Source organism: Lygodium microphyllum, chromosome 22, assembly GCF_053477565.2.
Source record: "Lygodium microphyllum isolate KBCC chromosome 22, Lygodium_microphyllum_v1.1.10, whole genome shotgun sequence".
Taxonomy (NCBI): Eukaryota; Viridiplantae; Streptophyta; class Polypodiopsida; order Schizaeales; family Lygodiaceae; genus Lygodium; species Lygodium microphyllum.
In genome coordinates, this window is record NC_141156.1 from 103,721,667 (window position 1) to 103,744,121 (window position 22,455).

Below are 22,455 nucleotides of genomic sequence, written 5' to 3' on the forward strand. Positions count from 1 at the left end.
ACACAGAGTTGTCCTACTGCACGTGTAAATTTTTCCTTTGGCATATCATGGTTGGTGGGCTGCCTCTCATCGCCGTGCTCGCAAAGCGCTGCATCTCAAATATCACTTGCTTCTTTTGCATCACCACCACTGTGGAAACTTCTCGCCACCATTTTCTTTTGTGTCCTTTGGCATGGAAAATTTGGTCCTTGTTGTCTACTATTTGGACGGATGTGGTTGGCATGTCACTGTGTCCCTTTGATTGGGTTCTTGTTAGGCCCAAATATCCTTCCCTGCCACAACCACATCTGAAGAATTTCTTTCCATTTATCCATTTCTGGGGCTATTGGTACAACTGGACAACCCAAAATTTTGTTTTTCATTCCACATCTGGGGTGCAAACCCACCTCGCCAAGCTTGACCTTATTCAGGACACTGATCTCCTTTCTAGGGAGACTTGGTCCCGTGGCATACAGCAATCTTCGCTACTTCTTTGCTGTGACATGTGTACTCTTTTAGTTATTTGATCTTCTGTAAAGGGAGTTTCTGTATGATGGCCTACAGCCATCCTGCAGCTTGTAATCATGTAATCTTGTATCTTTTTTGTAATTAATACAATTACCTAGTACGGAAAAGAGAGAGAGAGAGAGAGAGAGAGTACAAGAACAAACAAACAAACTAGCATCATTGAAAAACACAACATGATGTACTTTGTCGAAACCATCTTGGGAGCTTAGATCGTTGGCTTCATTTTGATTCAAAAGTTTTTGGAGCCTCTGAACTGCAACTATTGCTTCTCCAAGATATTGAAATCCTGTAAAATCCAATCTACTATTAACATAGCATTAATTCAAGTGGCTAACGTGAATTACAGATGGAAATAAAAATACAAAAGCTATACCTATAGGAGCAATGGAGAATGTCCGTACAAGCACACTGAATAAAGCTAAAATAGTAAATGCCTGACTTGGTGGCATAAAACGACCTCCATTCAGAGCAAAATATGTCCCAAAAGTCACCAAAGACGCAAGTGGTGTAGCTGAATCCTGAAATAAGAGAAATTGAAAGAAGCAGAACTACATGTGCCCTTTCTAGTTTCAATGATTGAAACAAGATTGTCATAAGATAAAAGCAATTGCTTACCCTTAGGGTGGAAGTTGAAGCTCGAAGAAATGAAGCCCTTCTGATTCTCTGCAACTCACTCTGCCTCAATTTGGTAATGCGCCCCAGAAAAGGAGCAATCCAACCATTGTACTTAATTACTCTTATGCCATTTAGGATTTCTCCTGTCAAATGGACTCGTGAATCAGTGTATTTCACTGCCTTGACACGTAGTTTTCCAACCGTACGAGCCATCCAAACCTGGAAAGAATTCATAACATATCAAAATTGCAACTAGTATTGCAAGGGTGGGGCTCAGATGATTTTAGAAACCTGCATTAGAGCAACTAAGATCACTGAGCATCGTTGATTGGATTGAATCCATACTTCTGTTGGCAATATAACAATCATCAATTGGCACCACACTACTCTCTTACAACAAGAAGACTAGTAGTGGAAGTGATAAGCAAAGAATAGTTAGAAACCAAAGTTCCATATCAAAACATGACCAACTGCAGCTTGTCATGAAACGTTTACCTCTTTGGTCACTCATAAAACGTTTTATCTCTTTGCTTAAATCTTTATTTTCAATCCATCAACTTTAGGAAGTCTACTGGCGGTGCGCGGGGGGCGCAGTGTGGTGGCGGTGGTGGAAATAAAAGAAAGGGAATAGGTGGAGACCCCAAAAAAGGGAACATGGGGGAAAAGAGGGAGGGAGAAGAGGGGAGGGGAGACTTGTGTTAGGCGGGAAAGTTTACCTGTAATGGCTGTGACAAAAATGCAACTGCCACTCCAGGGACAGCAGATACGCCTACCTCTATTATTGCCAATGTACTTATTGTACTGATCTCCACCAGTGCAAACCATACTACAAGAAAACAATTTCCAAACTTAGTTCTCTTGTGACAATACATAGAAATAAGATACACGTAACCGCACACAGAGGGCACAGGTAGATAGGTACCATGTCACATAATCTCTTAATTTCTAGAATGCAATAAACTCTAAAAACATAAACTGGTGAATCAAAGTTACCAAAATGCATGTACATAGTTGCATCAAGGAGTTTTTGAGTGTCATTTGTAACCAGGTTGAGCATCAGTCCACTGTTGGCTCCAACCAATGAAACCAATTTCATGTTCAAAAGCTGCAAAGAAAACATGCGACATCAACTGAGTTCTTAAATAAGCATGCTGCAATAAAACCCATGTTTAACTATTTTGTACACCTTTGCAAATGGCCAGCCAATAGCTAGTACATTGCTTTTATCTCATGTTTGGACATTGATACTTCTCTTAATTAATAAAGGGGATGATGATGGAAAGGGCAGACAGTAAAAATAACATCATTGTTTTCACACAAGGTTGAGGTCAAGTCTCTCTAAGTGATGTTTGGATAGTCAAGGTGATCAAGTATCATCCTCGTATCATCATCAAGGTAATAGTTTCAAGTACTAGAGTCCCCTACAGTCATAATCATGGAGATTTCAAGCCTAAATATCACTGATGGTGGTGAGAAAATGCAGTTGTGGTGGTCAATGATGCATGATACTTGCACAGGACCTCATGCAATATGCTGCAAAATGGCAACCCAGCTTCAGACTACACTCCAACTATTGCCACAAGTATTGAGGAGCAAATCCTATCATTTCATGTTGATTATAGAAGTATGAATAGATAATGTCATGGAATACATGAGTCTAATGTGACAATGTGCTCTATCAATCTGTGCAAACAACCTAAACATCGGATGCGTTCGATTGCTCTACATAAGATTGTCTATGATTATTTTTATATCTTTTGATTTTTTAAAGAAGTGAAAGAAACCTACGCTACACTAATATTTACTCTGATCTCTGTAACTTATTCCCTTCCATCAACCTTGTTTCCTTTAGATTTGGCCTTCCTAAACTAGCCATGTGTGTTTTAGATTAGCTATGCCTTCACAAGCAAAAAGCGATGGCTCCATCCTTTCTAAAGAAGCACAGCTTTCTATTCCTTTCCAATGATGAGAACACGAGCAACAAAAAGAGAGCAAATTTTGCCTTTTGTTCTAGGCTCAACAAAACCAAAATCTTCATGCTCTACAAGCTCAATCATGGAAAATTGGCGGTACTCTAGATCTTTCAAAAGCTTCTATGCTCTGAATGGTACAACTACCTCTCACATAGCTAGCTTATAATCTTGCTCCAAATCAATTATACTTGCTTCACCATAAATGTAAAAGGATATAGAAATCTCAAAGGTGATATAATCTCACAAAAATTTGCCTCTCCCCTTTATAGTAATTCGCCAAGAGGAGCTTCGATGGCCTCACAATCCAAGTGATACTCTCTTGATAGCCCTCAAGAAGTTTCTTTCAACCATTTGCCATTCACATCCAATATGCCACTTTGAGAAGAAAGGGGAGAAGAAGAAGAATGGAAGCAAGAATATAGAAGGGAAGCTTCTCCTTCCATCCCTCACTTCATCTCTTACTCTTTTCTTCCTTCCCCTCACACTTACTCTCTTTCTTGCATTGATGGGACATTAAGGAGAAGAAGAAGAAAGAAGTGAGAAGATGGAGTAAAGACCTTCATCCATGGTCTCTCACTCTCTCAAGCTTTGGCTATGGTGGAAGCAAGAAGGGGGAAGAAGGAAGTAAGAGCTCTCCAGTTTGCACACCCAAGAATATTGAGAGGCTTTATCCATTTTACACATTGTCAACATAGGGTTTCACGAGTGAGAGACCTCAACCATTTTCCTTTCTTGAGTTCGATCATCTAGTCTATCACAATGGCCTTTGATCTTCATGGTTTCCCACAATAGATGAATGCTTTGGCATGGACTTTATATAAAGTAATTAACTTGCCTGCAGTTCCACATTACTCATATGGCTTTCTATACAAACGATTTTAAATTTAATCTTGGGAGGTAATACAATGCGCATGGGGGTGAGCCTGGATTCTCTTAGTTTTTAGTAATATATAAAGTCCTGCCTAAAGGATTCCAGTACTAAAGACAATTTCTTGAAAATTTCAAAAATTGCATTATCATTTTCCAACGCCTGGCTGGTCCTCCTCATCTTTTTCCTCTTCAGGAAATGTCTTTACTTGTAGCTGGTTTCCATTGACTCATTTGACCTTCTACTTTGGCTGCTTTTGACTAGCTTCTTCTTCTTGGACTTGCAGCCTTTGCTGTTTTCGATTTCAAAAATTTAATTTCAACATGTGTACATTAAAAATTACAACTTAAATCAAAGCGTTAAATTTTTTACCAGATAATTAAAGTGTTAAAATTTTTATCAGATAAGTTTCATGTCATCATGTGCCATCATACTATATCACCACTGCAAGAACAAGGCCATTTTTACAGCAAGATGAATCGTCTTGGAGAGACCCACCTATTATCAAAATTTATAACAAAAAAAAAAGGTATACACCATTGAAACTTTGATCATTACTTTATTAATATTTGAAGCAAAGCTGATGCAAAGTGAGGTTTTCTATCTACCTTGTTGTAGACTACTATGCATACAGTTGAGCGAATCTTCATTGAAACTCTTTGGCTTAAAGCAAAGCACATGTGTTGTGAAATGCTCGCAGCACAAGAGGTGAAGAATATGCCCAACACAAGAAGGGTTTTCCACCACCATGCCTGATTCTGACCAGATGCTACTACCTTAATGAGAGCCCTCAAAATGTAAACCTGCAAGGACAGTGATGCTTTTAAGCACATGGATAAGCTTTAAAAATAGGCCTAATATTAAATACTGCTATCATTGAACATATCTGATGGAAGCTAATATTGATTTAAAAACTCGAAATTTCTTTCAGAAAATACTATGTGAACTTCCAAGTTTTTCCTTACCTCTGAATGTGTGCATGGTGCATGCATATGTACAATCCTGCACTTATGTGCGTTGACAGGTTTTAAAAAACTGGAAGATGAACTGCTCTGAAGAAGGATGAGGCATATCATGTAAAGTTGCAGAATCTAAAATAATGAAACTTTAGTTCATCTTCACCTTCTAAAAAACAATGTTGGGTCCTATTATCTAGTCCAAAAGTAGAAAAAAGAACATTTATTTCTGTATTTGATCTAAAGCTAACTAGCTGAAAACTTAGTGTTTTATCATTCCGGACCCAATGGGTTCTTGAATTCACTCTCTCCTTTTGGATATTGCTATAATGGAAGTTGTTGCAGGAGATCATTCCTTGATGGAATGCTTGGATGATGAAAGACCACCCAGAGCACTCTACATGTATTCATGCCATACCCAGAACCAAAAAAAAGTGATACACTTGGAGGCTCGGGTAAATATCATAGCCAGAGAAAATAATGCTATCTGAGAATGTTCTTGCATACTTTGCATGTAGTGATAAAATCCTGTCTAGAATCCTCTTAGACAGTGCAAGGGAGACAAATGGAGAAAGACTGGGGCTGTTGCATCATCAAAACCAGCATAAGCTTGATGGTACCTGTGAAATCTTAAAAGCCTCAACTAGTTGCAGAGTAGTCGAAATTCTACAAGACAGTCTGACTTTTGCTGGCTATAAAGCATATGCCCAGAGCTTTGGACTGTCCTATTGAGCTTGTGTACGGGCTGGCCCAGTCATATACTCATCGTATACTGCTGCTGGTGTGTCGTTGGGATGTTTCAAGCTGCCCTGCTTGGTTTATGTTTGGCCTCTTTGTGCTTTTGTTGAGTTTCTCAGGCTGCATGCTTTGACCCAATCACAGAAACCTAAGGTTGAAAAATGCTATCACGAACAACACAGTTTGCATCACAGCGTGTTACATCCTTGGACATCTAGGATAAGCCACTCTACAAGCACTGGTGTCAACCACCAAGGATCACTAAATGACTAAGCAAGAACATGCCATAAGACAAGGGAAGTTAAGGATTCCTAAAAAGGCGATCAAGAGCTCATTTTTGTGACATCTTGTTTGATCATCATACTTGGACTACAGGCCAAGTAGCTCATTGGTCATCTCATCTACACACTGAGATGGTATGGGTTAGTGCTATGGGACGGACACCAGCCCTTGCGATGGGAGTGTCACTTGTTATGCTATCGGTCCCAGCCTCCAAGCTCAGAATGAACCCACAGTGCTCTTAGCACTCTGGCTGACAATTAATGAGCTTAACTTACATGGTCCCCTTATGTTGTGACCCATTACAGTGCTGGTCCCAAGCTTGTGAGTGAGCCTGTTTGCCTCTATGGCTGGGAGGTGACCTCGATGTTCATTCCTGAACTTTTCTTTTATCTACTTGTATAAGCTTGAATCATGTCATGTGCAATTGGATCTATGTGGATGTTTCATTGGTATCAGAGTGATTTTAGCAATATTGAGGCATGAACATCAAGCCCACATCTGAGCCAGAGGGACAAACAGAATGGGGGATGGACATCAAGCTCATCTCCCAGGCATAGAGACAAACAGGCTCACCCACAAGACCAGGACGTCGAAGACCACCAACAGTACACAACAATCAGGTGTGTGGATGATACAGGGAATGAGACTGCATTCCAAACATTGTGATGATCACACAAGATGTCACACAAATGATCTCCTGAGTTCCTTTTATAGGAACTCAACCATCCTAGTCTTAGAACACATTCATGCACCTTGTCATGACAAGACCCTCAGCAATGACATCCAATGCTGCAGGTGCCTATCTTGGGATGTCCAAGGATGTAATGCAACTTGCCGAGATCCGCTACCATCAGTCTTTATATTGCCACTTGGACGCCTTTTTTACTTAACTGAGCCAGTGTATGCCTTCTTGGGCTTCCTACCGAATACCGAGGTATGCTCCAATACATGTGGTGGACAGAGGACAAGAGTATCATCCTCACATATAATGAATTGGAGCAGATAACACCAGTTTGTCATGCAAACATGCTGCATGGATTCAGCTTGTGTGTATCAACGATTAGGCTTAATGGCCCAACATTCTGCTCTTTCACCTCCTCCTGGGCATTCCATGACGTTGACACATCGAAAATGCCTCTCATGAGGAAATGGAAACTGACATGTTATCTCTAGCACCTTTTGCTTGGACATGCTATCAGTCAGAGGGATCAACTTAAACATGAAGTGCCTGTCATGGTGGCTTGTGCGAGGTGAGAGGGCACCAATAGGCTTAGAGGAAGAAATGGCATGTTGAATCAGGTAGAACACAATATCATGCTAGCATGGAAGGGACATGTATAAAGATCTTAAAAGCATACTAACACTTTAGTACCTTATTCAGACAGTATGATACACTTGTGTAAAATAACAATTAGAGCATTGCATGCCAATTGAGAGCTTAGGGTGGCTGTGACGGGGCTCCCGTTTTTTAGTGGTTTCCCAAACAAGGCATGTCCATCAGAATCCCTTTCTCAAGAAAAGCTCAAAGTGGTGCTAATTAGATGAGGTACAAACATTGTTATAGGAAACAGGGAAACAAAAACAGCGGAGTTTCAGGGAGTTTCCTGTGACTGTAGGGATGAGAAAGGCAGAAACAGGAACATTGAAATGGCAAAAAAGTGAAGTTTTTTTAGGTGTTTCCGGTAACTATGAGTACAAATGTAAGTGAACATAAATCCTTGCAAGACTTGCTTTTCTGTCACATTAACAGAAGATTTGTTTTTCTGTCGCATTAACAGAATATGCGCAATTCCACTCAGTCAGCACATAACACAAAACATTCTTCTCAGTCCAGAGAAAGGAAGGAGGAAAGTACCTGAAGAACTACTACTACCAGCCAGACTGGCTTAAATAATGCAGCCTTACTGTATTCAGCACCAAAACAGTCCCACAATAAGGTCCAGACTGAAGGTGGAGCGTTGGCCTTTGAAGCACGTCCCAATGCCGCTTTCCATAGAAGTTCACAATGCTCCGTCCCTTCCTTTGGATTCAGATCATAAAGATCCTCGGCCTATGAAGAAAAGCTATTCATTATAAATTGGCAAGCATGCTCAGAAATATTTTTGGCTTCAAGGTTTCAGCCTTCTGCTTGTGCATATGTCATGACAATATCATTGAAGCTCAGAATCTTCTCATGCTCATAGATGAGTCAATTATTTCTGAGCCAGCTAAGAGACTCCTATGAACACAACTATAAACGCAAAAATGCACGTTGAAATACAAGAGCATCATAGTGATGATGATTAATGTTAGTATTGGATATTAATTATCGCCACAAGACATAGCATGAAGTTTGGAATCAGTCTGCATGATTGCCAGCTAGCACACTACGTATGCACCAACGCGTTTATGCAATATATGCATGGATATGATGATCGTTTCTAAATGTCGGAGTGTATACATAAGAGTTGATGTATATTATGCAACGGAAACAGTAAGTATGGACAATATTACTGGTGATCGATAATGGAAGGACTAAAGCTACTTGACATTGGTTATGATTATAATCTGCAACGGGTACGTCTATGATCATGAGGAGATGATAATGATGGACTATGATTATGATTAGAATCAGAAGCATGTTTGTGACTTGTAGCCTGCAGATTATGATTGTATTTGTGGATGGACGATAAGTACATTACTTCGATGGTCTTACGGTTGCCTAAGGCGACAAAAGCTCGGAGCCAGTGCCATGTTAAGATGCTGAAGATGGAGCCCTTCAGCTCGGGGCTAGGGCCACCTGTCTTCCGGTGCACTGCTGTAGCATTAGTCGCTTCCTTGTGCTGATGGTCAGGGTTGGCATCTGCATGCGATGCCGGTGCAGACATTATATCTGGCGGGGGGGTATGTGGAGGCTTCTCTGAGGGCACAAGGTGGAATATGATCACATAATGAGTTGGGGGGGAGAAAGAGAGAGAGAGAGAGTCCCTGTGCTTTGTAGGTTCGTGACTCGTAGACGGTCCCCAGGAAGTTATTTTGAAATGGCAGAAATTAGTTTTCTGAATTTCTGAAAACATTTTCGAAGGACACTTACGTAGGGAACGAAACATCGAGGGAGCTGATTTTTTAAATATTCGTTATTTCGGCATGATCTGATTTTTGTAAAAATATTCGTCACGCGCGAGTTCATCGCCGCAAGTCGCAACTTTTAACGACTGCAGTTGCTGCATTGAGTAGAGCTGAATAATTAAAGGCCGAGCTTGACGCAATGCACATGACAGCCTGCTTATGTCACAATTGACTTCATGCTCCGACCCATCCATGATCCATGGGTTTCGCAAAACACACCACAGAGTGGGGCCTCTTGACACTTGTCATCGATCCATTGGATACGTTGGCATATTACAGGAACACATTACGCAATTGTGAGGGAGACGAAGTTCGTCCACGGTCCTATCACACGCTAACTTTGCTTTTCTCTCTTTCTCTTGGTTTCTTCTGTCTCCCTCAAGATCCTCTTTTTTCTTTTCTTCTCCCTCTTCTCTTTTTCTTTTCATCTCTTAATGATATAAATATATATATCATTTGTCTTTCACCTCCGCTCTTTTTTTTGAGAGAGAACATTAAGATGTATTAAAGTGAGGTAAAAATGAGATGTACAAAATTTGGACTTTTTAGCAAGAGTCCAGCCTTAGATAGTTTATCAAAGCTTCACATTTCAAGCCTAAACGAGCTAGCACATGGCTTGGATGTATCCTAAGTGAGAGAGGTTAGTTATGTGAGAGAGAACGCTTGTGCAGAGTATCTAGAATTTCTTAGTACTTCGCCTCTAACATCTCATGGAGTATTTCCTTCTTCATCTTCTTGTCTTCATGAGTCAGTTTTCCTTTTCTACCCATGTCTTCATCTTCAGTCGAGTTGCCTTTCCCTTGTTGATATTTGATGCAAGCTCTACGGATCTGCTTTCCTTTCGATCTAGATTTGCCACATTTGCCATAGAAACAATCCTATTAGCCAATTCTAAATGACCAATAGTTATCCATAGATTTCTCCAAGAAGGAGCTCTTTCCATGTCAATTTAGTAGGGTGGAATGGAGCAATGATAACTTACAAAATATTGAACACCTTAACATTCGACTTGCAATTCAAAAAGAGGTATGCTAGTGTTTTTGGTTCTTGATTACAAGGCGGGCACAACCCCTTACCTATCCCTATCCTTACTACTTTGTGATTGATCCAAACAGCCTTAAGGATGGTAAGCCCTAAGAGACATGAGATTTTAGGTTGTATGCATGGGTTCCATAGCATTTGGATGGTAAGCCCTAAGAGACATGAGATTTTAGGTTGTATGCATGGGTTTCGTAGCATTCGGAACATGTACTTCTACTGGTTCTCATTCCAACTAAGAAGCCATCTTTTGTTAATCTCGGTGAACAGTTGGTTTTTGCCTTGTTTGAGATTTTTTATGGGAAGAAGAGGTTTTGAATCTTCCCAATAGAGGCCTCTATGTGTGAAGTCCATTTGAAGCTAGATGGGATCCCATAGATTTTGTCTTTGTATGAGTACCTAGAGTTCCTCATGTGTGACTTGGTATTGTTGGGTAAGTGTTTCTTGAGACTTCCATCCCCTTGAATTGTAATCCCAAAGGTCTGACCATTGATTAATTCCTTTCTTGCTCATTTTATGAGCCAAGGGGATGACCTCATTGCTTAGTATTCCTAGGAATAGATTGAACCATATTGAGTTTGTGGAGCTCTAAGGTAAGGTAAAGTTTTTGTGGGTTGAGAGCCTACCAAGCACTCCATATGCATTTGATTAGTTCATAGCACCCTTTGATGTTGAATCGTCCCTATTTGAATGCTACTGAGAGGGATGAATGCCCTTTCCATTTGGGACACATGCTTAAAGGAAATGCGGAGCAGCTGTGTTTGATATGTAGTGTACCTCAATCCTCATTTTCATGCGGGAAGGCTCTAATTATCCACTTGTTGGTAGCCATTTGTTTTTCATCAAGCAGGTTGGGTAGCTTGAGTCCCCCTTCCTCTTTGGGCTTGGTACAATCCTCCCATGCCAGTTTAGGAAGTTTGAATATTTCTCCATTGCCACACCAAAAGAAATTCATTTGTCAACCCCTCCAAAATTTTTAGTCCTGCTTTTGATTGCATCCAACACAATAAGAAATAAATTGTTGATGGGATGAGCACTACCACCCTCCCTGCAAAAGGAGCATTGGATACTTCTAAGATATTCAAGTTTCTTCTTGACTTTGTTGATCATTGAGTCCCACCTTTGTTTTAGAGATACTCCAACCCCGTTGGTATCCCAACAACTTGAATACTTTGCCTAACCACAGTGGAGGTGGTTTGAACAATGACTTAATCCCTATTTTGGTAGGATCAACTATTGATCATGAGGCAATGCATAAGCTTTTTATGCAATCCCAAGAGGCTTTGATAGAGCTAGGGTCATTGTTTATAGTCCCATTAGTATCATCAACAAAGAGGTTTAGGACCATGTCTTTATTGTTAGGGAGTATGATGCCACTCAATCTCCTTTCTTTGATTTCCTCCTTTACCAGCCAACCTAGAACATCTGAGGCTATGGCAAAAAAGAAGTGGGACTGGGGGCATCCTCGTATTATTGACCTAAAGAGGGGGAAGGGGGATGAGACTTCTCCATTGATTGCAATTTTGGCATTGGCATTGCCAAACAAGGTATTGACAAATTTGATGAACTTTCCCCAAACCCATGTTTTGTAGGGATTGTAGTATGAAATACCAATCCAACCTATCATAGGCCTTATCAAAGTCAATTTTAAAGAAGAGGAAGTCCTAGTTTCTTTTCCTAGCATACTCGAAGCCCTCCCATGACAGATGATAGTGTCTAGGATGAATTTTTCTTCCACGAATCCTTTTTGCTCTTTTCTTAGCCAACCTTCCAAGTGTCGGCTGAGCCATCTTGCCAAAGTCTTGGCAAACACTTTATAGGTTAATGATAGGCAAGTAATAGGTCTCAAATTGGACAAGTTACTTTTATCATCCTTTTTATGTATCGGCTTGAGGACTCCTTGGTTAAGATCAACTAGAAGGACTCCAAATCTAACAGATTCTTTCCATCCTCTAATCAGTGGGGGATGAGGAAGTCTTTAAATGCTTTGTAAAACTCATTGGGCACCCCATCTAACCCTTGTCTTTTACCATTGTCTAGGTTGTCAATTGTGTCTACAATTTTTATTTCAGAAAAATCAAAGTCAGTGATATTAGCTAGTGAATGTGGAACCACTTTTAGTCTTAGTCTAGCTATCTTTGCTCTACCTAGCATAACCTCTTGGGACTAAATTGGGGGTCGGCTGAAGATTTCTTCATAAAGAAATCTAGCTGTTTCTAAATTCTCCTCTTTTGAGGTTGCTAGACTGCCATCCTTTTTTGTTAGCATAGGGACAACTTCTCTTTCTTTCTTTTTCTTAATGGTATTGAACATCTCTTTGGTGGGCCTGTCATTCTTACAGCCCACCAAGATCTTAGATAGAGCTTAATACTCTGTGTTTCCTCCTCTTCTAATACCCTCGACTCCTTTTGACTTCTAGAAGTCTATCTTGCAACTCAACCTTGCCCTTACTGATTTTTGTTTCTAACATAGCTACTTATGTATATTTGGGATATATTTTTGGCCTCTTTCTTCCTTTGTTTTTTTACATTTGTCTTTCTTGGAATGTTTTAGAACCTCTTGAGTGTTTTAACAAACATAGCCCAAGCTTGGGCAAGGAATTGATAAAGATTAAATTCATTATTCTAGATCCTATGCATTGCCTCTTGAACCTCAAGAGAGTTGAATACGACTATGGGTTTATGTGAAACCATCCAACTCTTATTCTTGTGGTGTTATTACTAAGAGCAGCTAATACAAGATAATGATTATACAAAGAAATATCTTTAAGAACCTTACAAGAGAAGCTAGAGAGGGTTGAGAGCAAACTTGAGGAGGCACATACTTTAATTAGTTGTGTCTTTCTTAATGCATTACCTCTTTGATTGTTGGACCAAGTAAACCCCGATTTGGTGCTCATGTCAGTGAGACCATGATATGATACACAATTTAGCCAAGTGGTATTGTCTTCTTCCTAAAACTTGTCCTTTTAGCAAAAACTTGTCAGGTTTATCTTTCACCATATTGAAATCACCTACAATAATTGTTGGACATTGAATATTTAAAAGAGAATTCCATACATCAGATCTTTCGTACATCTGATGTACACCACAACTACTCCTTCTAAACCTTTAATGTGGGTAGCAATCCACCTATTCCCCATGTCTATAGTGGTGGTTCTAGTCATCATATTTTGTAGAATGTTTTTGTACCCTAGTACTACCCCACCACTTCTTAGGATGTGCTTAGTGAAGGACCAAGAGTAGTCTTGAGAGAGTATCCCTTTTTTAAAAAAATGAATAACTTGAATATTTAACTTCTTAAAGATAGATAAAATTAGGACTTGAACGTGTATCTTTAAGCTAATTTTTAATTCTCCTCCAGCCCTAGTAGGGTCAGACACTCCCTAATAGTTGTAAGATAGAATTTTAATCATATTGATTAAAAACCTATTTCTTATTTTTACCCTCCCTAGACACTTCCTTATTCTTGTTAAAGGGATTTCTTTCTCCTTCCCCTACCTTAGAAAAATTTCTCTTCAAGTTTTTATTAGATTTTGATGTGTTTTTTAAGGACCTAATGAGAACTCCAAATTCTAGAAGTGCCCTAAATCCTCATTGTTCTCATCCACGTCCTCTATTATGACATTGCCACATTTTTCATTCAAATTGAAGGTATTATCTTGTTTTGGAGTGTTTTTCACCAAGACCTCATCATTGATAGATTTTGAGACTATCACCCCTTCCTTTTTGGCTCCCTCTTGTTGCAGGTTTGGGGCTTGTAGATTCATCAGGAACTTCCATTAATAGGGGGAGTATCTATTATTATTAGGATTTTTGTTATTACTGCTTTGATTGGCATTCAAATTTTTGTTTGGGGTTTCTTGCCCTTATTATTAATAGTTTGAAATCCTTCATCAAACCCTCTTTTCTCTTCTCTTATTTTGGCTGGTTTTTTTGGTTTAAGGTTTGGACAATCCCTAATGAAGTGGCTGACCTTCAAACATTTGAAGCATACATTCGACAAATTCCTATAGGTTAGTAGCTGTTTGGTCAACATGTTCCCTTCTGAGTCAATAATCAACAAAGAATCAAGAAGACTTTTAGACAAGTCCATTTCTATCAAAATTGCGACAATTAATAGATTTTCAATTAGATCTAATTCAAGTTCTCATGAATTCAATCGGTGGCATTCGACCATTGCACCAACCTACTAGAGCTTTCTTTTCGAATGCAATATTCTAAAGCTTTAAGCTAGGAGTTGAGACTAAGATAGGAATTATAACTTCACCATCCCCTTCTTGGTTTGCAAGGCAGCATCCCTTGGCATCCAGATAGTGACTTTGCTAGAGGAGACACGTGATGGTTTAAGGGCTTTAGAATGTTGATGATGTTGCATCGTTTTGCCTTGGGGAAGTTGATCCAATCTAGGAGCTTGAGTTATCTCTCTGATAGAATTTCTTTGACATTGATTGTCTGATTCTTGAGACCAGATGGTCCTTCCTTTAGTTTGGACATTTTGTTGCTACCAAATGTTATTTCACAAGGACTGCATAGAGTTGTAGAAGTTGGCGCTAAAAAGCAGGTTGTAAGCCCCTTTTAGAGAGTCTACAATCCCTTGGCCTTCTTGGTGAAAGACGGCTTCTGATGATGACATGAGCCCTACTGGAATTGAGACAAATTGTGGTTAAAGTACTAGGATAGGTGTTAACCCCAAGTCGAGATGGCGAAAAAATGAAGGAAAAAGCAAAAGGAAGGTGGAAAAAGAGCAAAGACACGCAGGCAGCCTCTAAAGATGAACCGGGGCAAAAAGCGCAACTTTAAATGAAAAGGCGCCTCAAAAAACTTGGAAAACTCTTGTAAAAGAGTGCCAGGCTCCGTCCTGTGCCGATTGTAAAATATTAGATGGGCGTAGGCTAGAGGCATAAGGCTAGAAGAGGGAAATGGAAAAAGGACCTTGCCACAATGGCCGGTCATGTAAAAAAGGAATGGGTGCCCATGGGATTTTAGGGTTTGTATATATAAAGTTCAAAAAGTGAATAAGAGCTCATTCTTTTGGTGTGTGGCAACAAGAGTTTTCTTCTTCTTCTCTCCTTCTCATCTTCTTTCTTGTGTGTGCTCTTGAGAGAGGGAGTGTGAGAGTGTGAGGGAGTAAGGGATCAAGAGGGTGAAGCTCTTCACCATCTCCTCTTCTCTTCTTCCCTTCTCTTCTCTCTTCTTGCGTGCACGGCTATGGAGGATGGAGCTTGGAGGTGGAGGAGGCTTGAGGATGCTTGAGCTTGCATCTAGGATCATGGAGTTACCGGTGTGTGAGAGAGAGGAGGCAACTCATATCGGCATTAAGGTAAGCTCACTACACTCATAGGATCGACGGCGCGTCGGCTAGGTGAGAGATAGCTATTAGAGCTCGCTTGGAATGCTTGAAACAATAAGCGGTCCGTGGATCTTGGCGGGTGAGCGAAAGCTCCCACATTTTGGTTCCGTTGCCGAGACCAATGGATTCAAGCTTGAGCACTTGCACACTTCATATCGAGCATCGAAGTAAGGCATTCATCTACAAAATGGAGCTTGAGATAGGTAGGAAGTTTGGGTGTTTTTGATCTTCAAAACAAGTAAGTATTTTGGGTTATTTTGTTTGTTTGATGATTGGGAAACATGGAGAAATCATTTCAGTGTTTTGCTTTCGATTCTTGTTGCATTTAGAGTAGGTTAGGATTAGGAAATCGCACCGGGGAAGGGTAGGGTTTACTGTTGCAAAACAAGGAAAAATAGGGCAAAAATCATACAAAAAATGGCAAAAAGCTCGCTTGTGATGCCTAAGATCGGCAAGTGAGTGATTGGAGGCACCAACACCATACCCGGGAAGGGGTTTAAGAGCCAAGAGGCTAAGGGAGAGCCCATTTGTGACCATTTCAGTGAGTGAGAGAGAGAGAGAGAGAGAAAGAGAGAGAGAGAGAGAGAGAGAGAGAGAGAGAGAGAGAGCTATTGCCCGATTCGATCCGATCGCACCAACGACGAGCCCACCACTCTATCTAGGTATATGAATCCCTTCCCTTACCCCCTTAGGTAGGATCTGGAGGTTTGTGCCTGATACGATTGAGTAAATCACAAGGAACAATCGAAATCAAACTCGAGCTGTTGACGTGCGCCGCGCTCGGCCCGTCCAAACGGTCACTTCTGGACCGAGTCCCAGAATCGGGCCTTGGCCCCTTACCATTCAGCCCACTCGGCCCAAACCCTAATCGGCCCACTCGGGCCAAACCTACTCGGCCCGTCTGAGTCTACCATTCAGACCGTGGACCAATTCGGCCCTCTGCCACGTGTCAAACTCGACCCTCGGTCCACTTTCCTCGGTCCAATTGCCTCGCCCCGTCCGAGCGACCTCGTTCGAATTGACCACTCGGCCCGTCCGAGCCAATCTGTCTGAGTGACTTCGTCCGAGTCCGCTCCTCGGCCCGTCCGAACCCACCCTGTCCAAGTCCCAAATTCGGCCCTCGGCCCATGCACCTCGGCCCATCTGAGTGACCCACTTGGACCCTGCAATTCGGACTAGTTGGGCCGAGTGTAGATTTTTATCAAATTTTCAGACATTTGACCTGACCCAGCAGAACTCAGCAGCGCAAACTATCGAAAGCCCTTAGGACGCTTAGAACTTGATTCTTGCACACGGAATAGGCAGAATCGTAGGGCACAGCTGCTTAGCAGCTAGGAGTAAGCAGTTGTGAGACCCAGAGACCTGGAAGAAAACCGTTGAGTTGTAAAGCCTGATTGGACAAAAAACGAACGAGGCAACATATTAGAGAAACCCTAAACCCTGCCAAGACGGCCCCAACAAGCCTATCAGGCCTGAAACAATGCGAGAGTGCGTAAGACACCTAGAAATTGGTTGCTGCACTCACCCTAAATTTCCGCACTTGAAGTACACTTAAGGAAACTGAAAGCCTGATTGAGCACAAGTGCATAAGAAAAGACACACACATTGAGTGGCCATAAATTGAGGATTGTATTCAATAACTGAAGGAACTCACCCATATAAACCACTCAAGGAACCCACCAGTAGGAGAGGACCCAAGACATACACAACCATCAATGTGCAAAGTAGGACCAAGCAAGGGGCGCCGACGAAGTGGATTTGACAAGTCTACTGAACCTGATCCGAGTTGACGATCAGTTGAAGGAACGAAGCTCTAGGAGCTCGAACTTTGAGCAAACCAACTCGCGAAATTCAGAGAGAGCGTCAGCCTCGAGTGAGCAATGAACCCCATCATCCCAAGATAAGGGAAAAACCACTGAGACGCGAACCAAGTCTTGGCTGACGTTAAGATGGAATTAGCCAAGTTGCAAGACATGTTGAGACGACCAACACGCCCACACGTCCAATGAGTGTACTATGGCAGAAACCACTTGCTAGCCGAGTGTCAAGACCCTAGGTCAAGACCTTGCGCTATCTGCGGTAGGTTCGGTCATGACGTCGTGCATTGTAGATTGCCAAGAAGACTTCCATACTCACAACCATATGGCCAGCCTTACCTAGCGAATAGGCCGCAGCCATTTTCAAAAGGGGAGCCCCATTGGCCCTCCTTGTGCCTAATGGCATTAAGCCGACTGTTCCTAGGATGGAAATAAATCCTATAGGCATTCCTAGACCACCTGGTCCTTACATAACCCATCCACCGAGTGACGTTCCTATCCACTATGTGGAAGAACCAAACGAGGAAGGAGCTTACATATACCCTTACATCTCGCATGACGATGAGGGCAACGCTGTCCTCATTGATTATCGCCCCGTACCTGTGATGGCGTTAGGAAGAGGACGAGGTAAAGGCCTAGGAGAGCAGACACATGATCCAATCACCTGTTGGACTTGTGGTCACCCAGGTCATGTCTCATCACGTTGCCCTGAAAGGGAGCAGCAAAACAGAGACAAGGCTGACCAAAGGTGTGCTGAGTGCGGAATCACCCATCTCTTTGTCGATTGCCCAAAGCGAAAGCCGTCTTCAAGTTCAGCCAACATGCCATCTGTCCCATTAGGGCTGTTTGGTGTCGAGAACCTCGATGGGGAGGCCACGCCTATCCCATTGCGGGTCATGACCCGTGCCCAAACAAAGCAGGCCGACATCTCTCTGCTAGGACCTAGCAATCTCGATGCAGCCTCGATAGGGAAGAAGAGCTGTAGACGGAGGAGGAAGAGGTCGGAAGGTAAAATCGCACTAAAAATGGAGAGTGCTACAACTCTGCCTGCTGGAAAGAAGGTCTTTGACGTAGAGGCATAGACGTCACCAGTCCCTAAGATGGCCGAAAAGGGAAGCGCTAAGGTAGGGGAATACCCACATTCGAAGCGATAGTTAGAGGCCATAGAAAAGGTGAAGGAATGGGTGAAGGAAGCCCAAGAACATCTAAAAGACGTTGAGCCCATCATAGAGGATGAGATCGATGATCTCTCCAGCATAAGTATGCCAACCTCACCTCCACAACCAAAGTCGAGAGAAGTAACTGCACCACAAGCAGTGCTGCTAAGGCCAAGCCTCGGCGCTACAGGGCCGTGGTTCAATCACGGCCACTGGTCAGGACGATCCAGGTTAGGAGAGAGACGAGCACCCAACGATCTCCTGACCATGTTGGTGACTACCCCCGTAACACTTAGCCTGGAAGAGCTGCTTAGGCAGCATCCCACCCTATGGCAAGATCTTAAGCAGTGGGTTGAAGGGTCACGAGAGAAGGTCACAGCAGACTCTCATGACCATGACGCAGAGACGCAAATACCGAGTTTGACACTACACTCTATGCTTAGATCCTTACACGTCAATGCCTTCTGGGAAGATTCCAAGATGCATGCGGTCTTACCCGTTTTAGCCCTAGGCGATACAACGAGAAAGGGAATCGTGGACACGGGAGCTGGGGTTAGTGTGCTTAGCCACGTAGTGCTTCAGACTTGGGGAAACCCACTTGTTGAGACTGCTAGGTTTAATGTCACACTAGCAAACGGTATGAGAGTCAAGCCATTCGGGGTGCTTAAGAATTGGCCAGTGAAGATCGCAGGTGTCCAGTTCTCCGTTGACTTTATAGTCATGAAGGGAGTGGACTACGACATCCTATTAGGCCGACCCTGGATGCGTTACACTAGAGTCATTGAAGATTGGGGTAACGGCTTGATCTTCATTGGCAATAGAACGGACGCCGTGAGAGTAGAGATGGACACTTGGAAGACCTCACAGTCGACTTAGATGCCATCTCTGCTATGCTCAGGTCAAGAAGTCCTATGGGTCCTTGACCAAGTATATCCCATGCCCAGAGGACGAGTGGGATTGGATACATGTCCTTGCTACAATCGACCTATTGTTCTTTGATCACGAGTCATATGAGCAAGCCATCAAAACAATCGGTAAGGCTAACGACACACCCTTCGTACCAGTCTGCATGATGGCAGGAAGCCTTCGTGGAAAACCGAAGCCCGTCAACTTCTAGGTCCTAACCAACAAAAGGGAACTCCAGGAGATACTGGAATACCTAATGGACAAGCTAGCTAGAAATCTAGCTGCAAATTTCAAACCACTCTAGGATCTCTTAGATGAATCCAAGTGGCAATGGACCAGAGTGCATGACTTAAACCTCATGTATAATTGGGCCCTGGTTCCTGACCAACGACCAGAGATATACCAAGCCCTAGAAGATGACGAGCAGTCTGATGAAGAGAATTCTAACAACGAATACGAAGACTGCAAATCCTTCAGTGATGAAAGTGAGGGTGAGGTAGATACCGTGGAATATGATACTGAAGGATAAGAAATAGAGCAAATACGAGCAGACTCCAAGCCACAAAAAAAGAGTATCTTCAGGATGGAGCGAGGAGTCATGCATATGGAATGTGATCGCGTGTGGTTGGAACACGTAGGAGCCATAGACCTTTAGCAAGCAGGCCTAGCCCAGCCAGGAACGACATCAGTACTTAGGACTGAATCACCATCTGAACTGCGCCCACCAGCGGAGACCACCTCTTCTAGCGCAGACGGAGGGTTTGACTCTGAATCAGAGGTTAGTTCAGATAGTGATCCAGAAATCCCTAGGCCGCCCACAACCAGACGCACCAAGGGGGACCTACCCGTCCTGAGGCACAGATGATTAAGGCAGAAAAAGGCAAAACAACCCAGGGACACACGAACGGAAGAACAACGAAAACCGCAAGACCTCCCTAAACAATTTATGAAATTCAAAAAAGGGGATAGGGTAGTAGTTCTGTTAGGTGCCAAACGTCAAGCGCAGACGAGCGAACCAATCGAGCCAGCCAAGGTCAAAGGTCAAGGAGGTGGACCTAGCCCAAGAAGGGAAAACACCCCGACCAGTCTTCATTGCCGATGACTTGACTGATGAAGAAGAAATGAGTCTTGTCGCTCTCTTGCGAGAGTATATAGACGTGTTCACCTGGTCCTTAGAAGAGCTTAAGGGGGTGGATCCGAGTGTCGTGACTTACAACATGCCCATGACGCCAGACGCAACGTTGATCAAGCAGCGACCGTACCCTATGAATCCAAAACACGCTCATGCTGTCAAAGAAGAGATTGATAAGATGATGAGAGCAGGATTCATTTACGAAATTGAGCACACAGACTGGGTATCGCCCATAGTCATCGTGATGAAGAAGAATGGAAAAATCCGAGTGTGCGTCAATTACAAAAAGGTGAATGCTGTTGCCAAGAGGGACAACTGTTGCCGTACACCGAGCACATGCTTGAGAGAGTGGCAGGCAAGGAAGCCTACAGTTTTTTGGACGGCTTCTCAAGGTACAACCAGATGCAAGTGCATTCTACAGACGGCCTTATCCACTGAGTGGGGTGTATTTGCTTACATAGTCATGCCCTTTGGGTTGACTAATGCCCCTGCCACTTTCCAACGCCTCATGTGCACCATCTTTAAGGACATGCTTTGCAAGGAGTTAGAAGTCTTTGTCGACGACCTCTGTGTCCACTCGACCAGGATCGAACACATAGACAAACTCCGAGCAGTCTTCGAGCGGTGTCGCTTATATCGTCTCTCCTTGAACCCCTTAAAGTGCTAGTTTTGGGTGAAGCATGGATGCATCCTAGGGCATGTGGTGTCGAAGAATGGCATTGCCACTGACTTCTCAAAGGTCAGGGTTATTGTTGACCTTCCACCCCCAAACAACTACAAGGGAGTTCAATGCTTCCTGGGCCATACTGGATACTATCGGCGGTTTGTACTGACTTATGCGTCGATCGCCAGACCCTTGTACAAGCTGCTTATTATCTTCGAATGGACCGAAGCATGCCAACGGGCATACGAAGAGTTGAAGAGGGCTCTAACCATAGCACCAATCCTACGAGCCCCAGATAGGACCATTAGTTTCCACATGCATATCGATGCTTCTAAGTTTGCCGTGGGGGCAGTGTTGTGCCAACCTGGCGAACACAATTTAGACTATCCAGTGAGCTTTGCTACCAGAAAACTCACTGAGACGGAAATGAACTACTCGACGATGGAAAGCGAGGGATTAGCCATGGTATTCGCGGTGAAGAAATTCCGGCATTATCTTTTGGCCATGCCCTTTACCTTCTTCGTGGACCATCAAGCCTTGCTCTATCTAGTAAACAAACCTTGCGCTACAGGACGCATAGCTTGATGGCTCCTTCTGCTTTTAGAGTTCGACTTCTCCATGGTGGTGCGGAAGGGAAAACAACATTACATGGCTGATCACATGTCATGCATTCCCACTGGAGAAGCCGCTGGACAAGGTGTTATTGATGAATTACCTGACGCCCATCTGTTTAACCTTTCCAGCAAGGTGTTGTTGATGAATTACCCGACGCCCATCTGTTTAACCTTTCCAGCAAGAGAGATATATTTAAGGCTGACCTAACGCCATATTGGGCAGATAACATAGTCCAAGTGCTTGAGCACGGACTGCCGGACCGACCAATAGAAAAAGCACAACTTGGGCGATTAATCCTTAAGATCCAGCCCTATCAGCTGATTGCAGGCCAACTCTATAGGCTGGGGCAAGATGGATTGCTGCGTAGATGTGTTTGCGAGCATGAGATGCACGATGTGCTCTCAGAGGCACACAGTGGCATTGCTGGAGGGCACTTTAGCGGGGATATGACAGCACGAAAGGTGTTGCAGTCTCAACTGTGGTGGCCCACGCTTTTCCGTAACGCAACACGATCTATAAAGCACTGTGACGAGTGCCAGCGGACGAAGGTTTCGATTCGCAAGGATTAAATGGAATTGACCCCAATTATTGCTCAATAACCCTTCAATAAATGGGAAATTGACTTCATTGGATCCATCAGTCCGGCGGCACAGTATTCGCAGGCCAAGTATATCATTGTGGCCACGGACTACCTCACAAAATGGGCAAAAGCGAGAGCAACACGAAA

General features: G+C 42.9%; 1 protein-coding gene across 3 annotated transcripts in view; it reads right to left on the minus strand.

The window, feature by feature from the left end:
* Nucleotides 1-8,860, minus strand: part of LOC148017458 (uncharacterized) — a 45,761-nt gene extending 36,901 nt beyond the window's left edge. For 2 of the 3 annotated variants that reach the window (XM_087662975.1, XM_087662974.1), the window contains exons 1-8: nt 8,621-8,860; nt 7,795-7,989; nt 4,572-4,766; nt 2,116-2,227; nt 1,839-1,948; nt 1,123-1,341; nt 881-1,025; nt 690-793 (exon numbers count right to left, since the gene is read on the minus strand). In XM_087662975.1, the coding sequence (XP_087519101.1) occupies nt 690-793; nt 881-1,025; nt 1,123-1,341; nt 1,839-1,948; nt 2,116-2,227; nt 4,572-4,766; nt 7,795-7,989; nt 8,621-8,806 (1,266 nt within the window). In that variant the 5' untranslated portion in view covers nt 8,807-8,860. Of the gene's footprint in view, nt 1-689; nt 794-880; nt 1,026-1,122; nt 1,342-1,838; nt 1,949-2,115; nt 2,228-4,571; nt 4,767-7,794; nt 7,990-8,620 lie in introns of those variants that run through there. The other variant, XM_087662976.1, reaches the window with a different exon arrangement.
* Nucleotides 8,861-22,455: the final 13,595 nt, after the last annotated feature.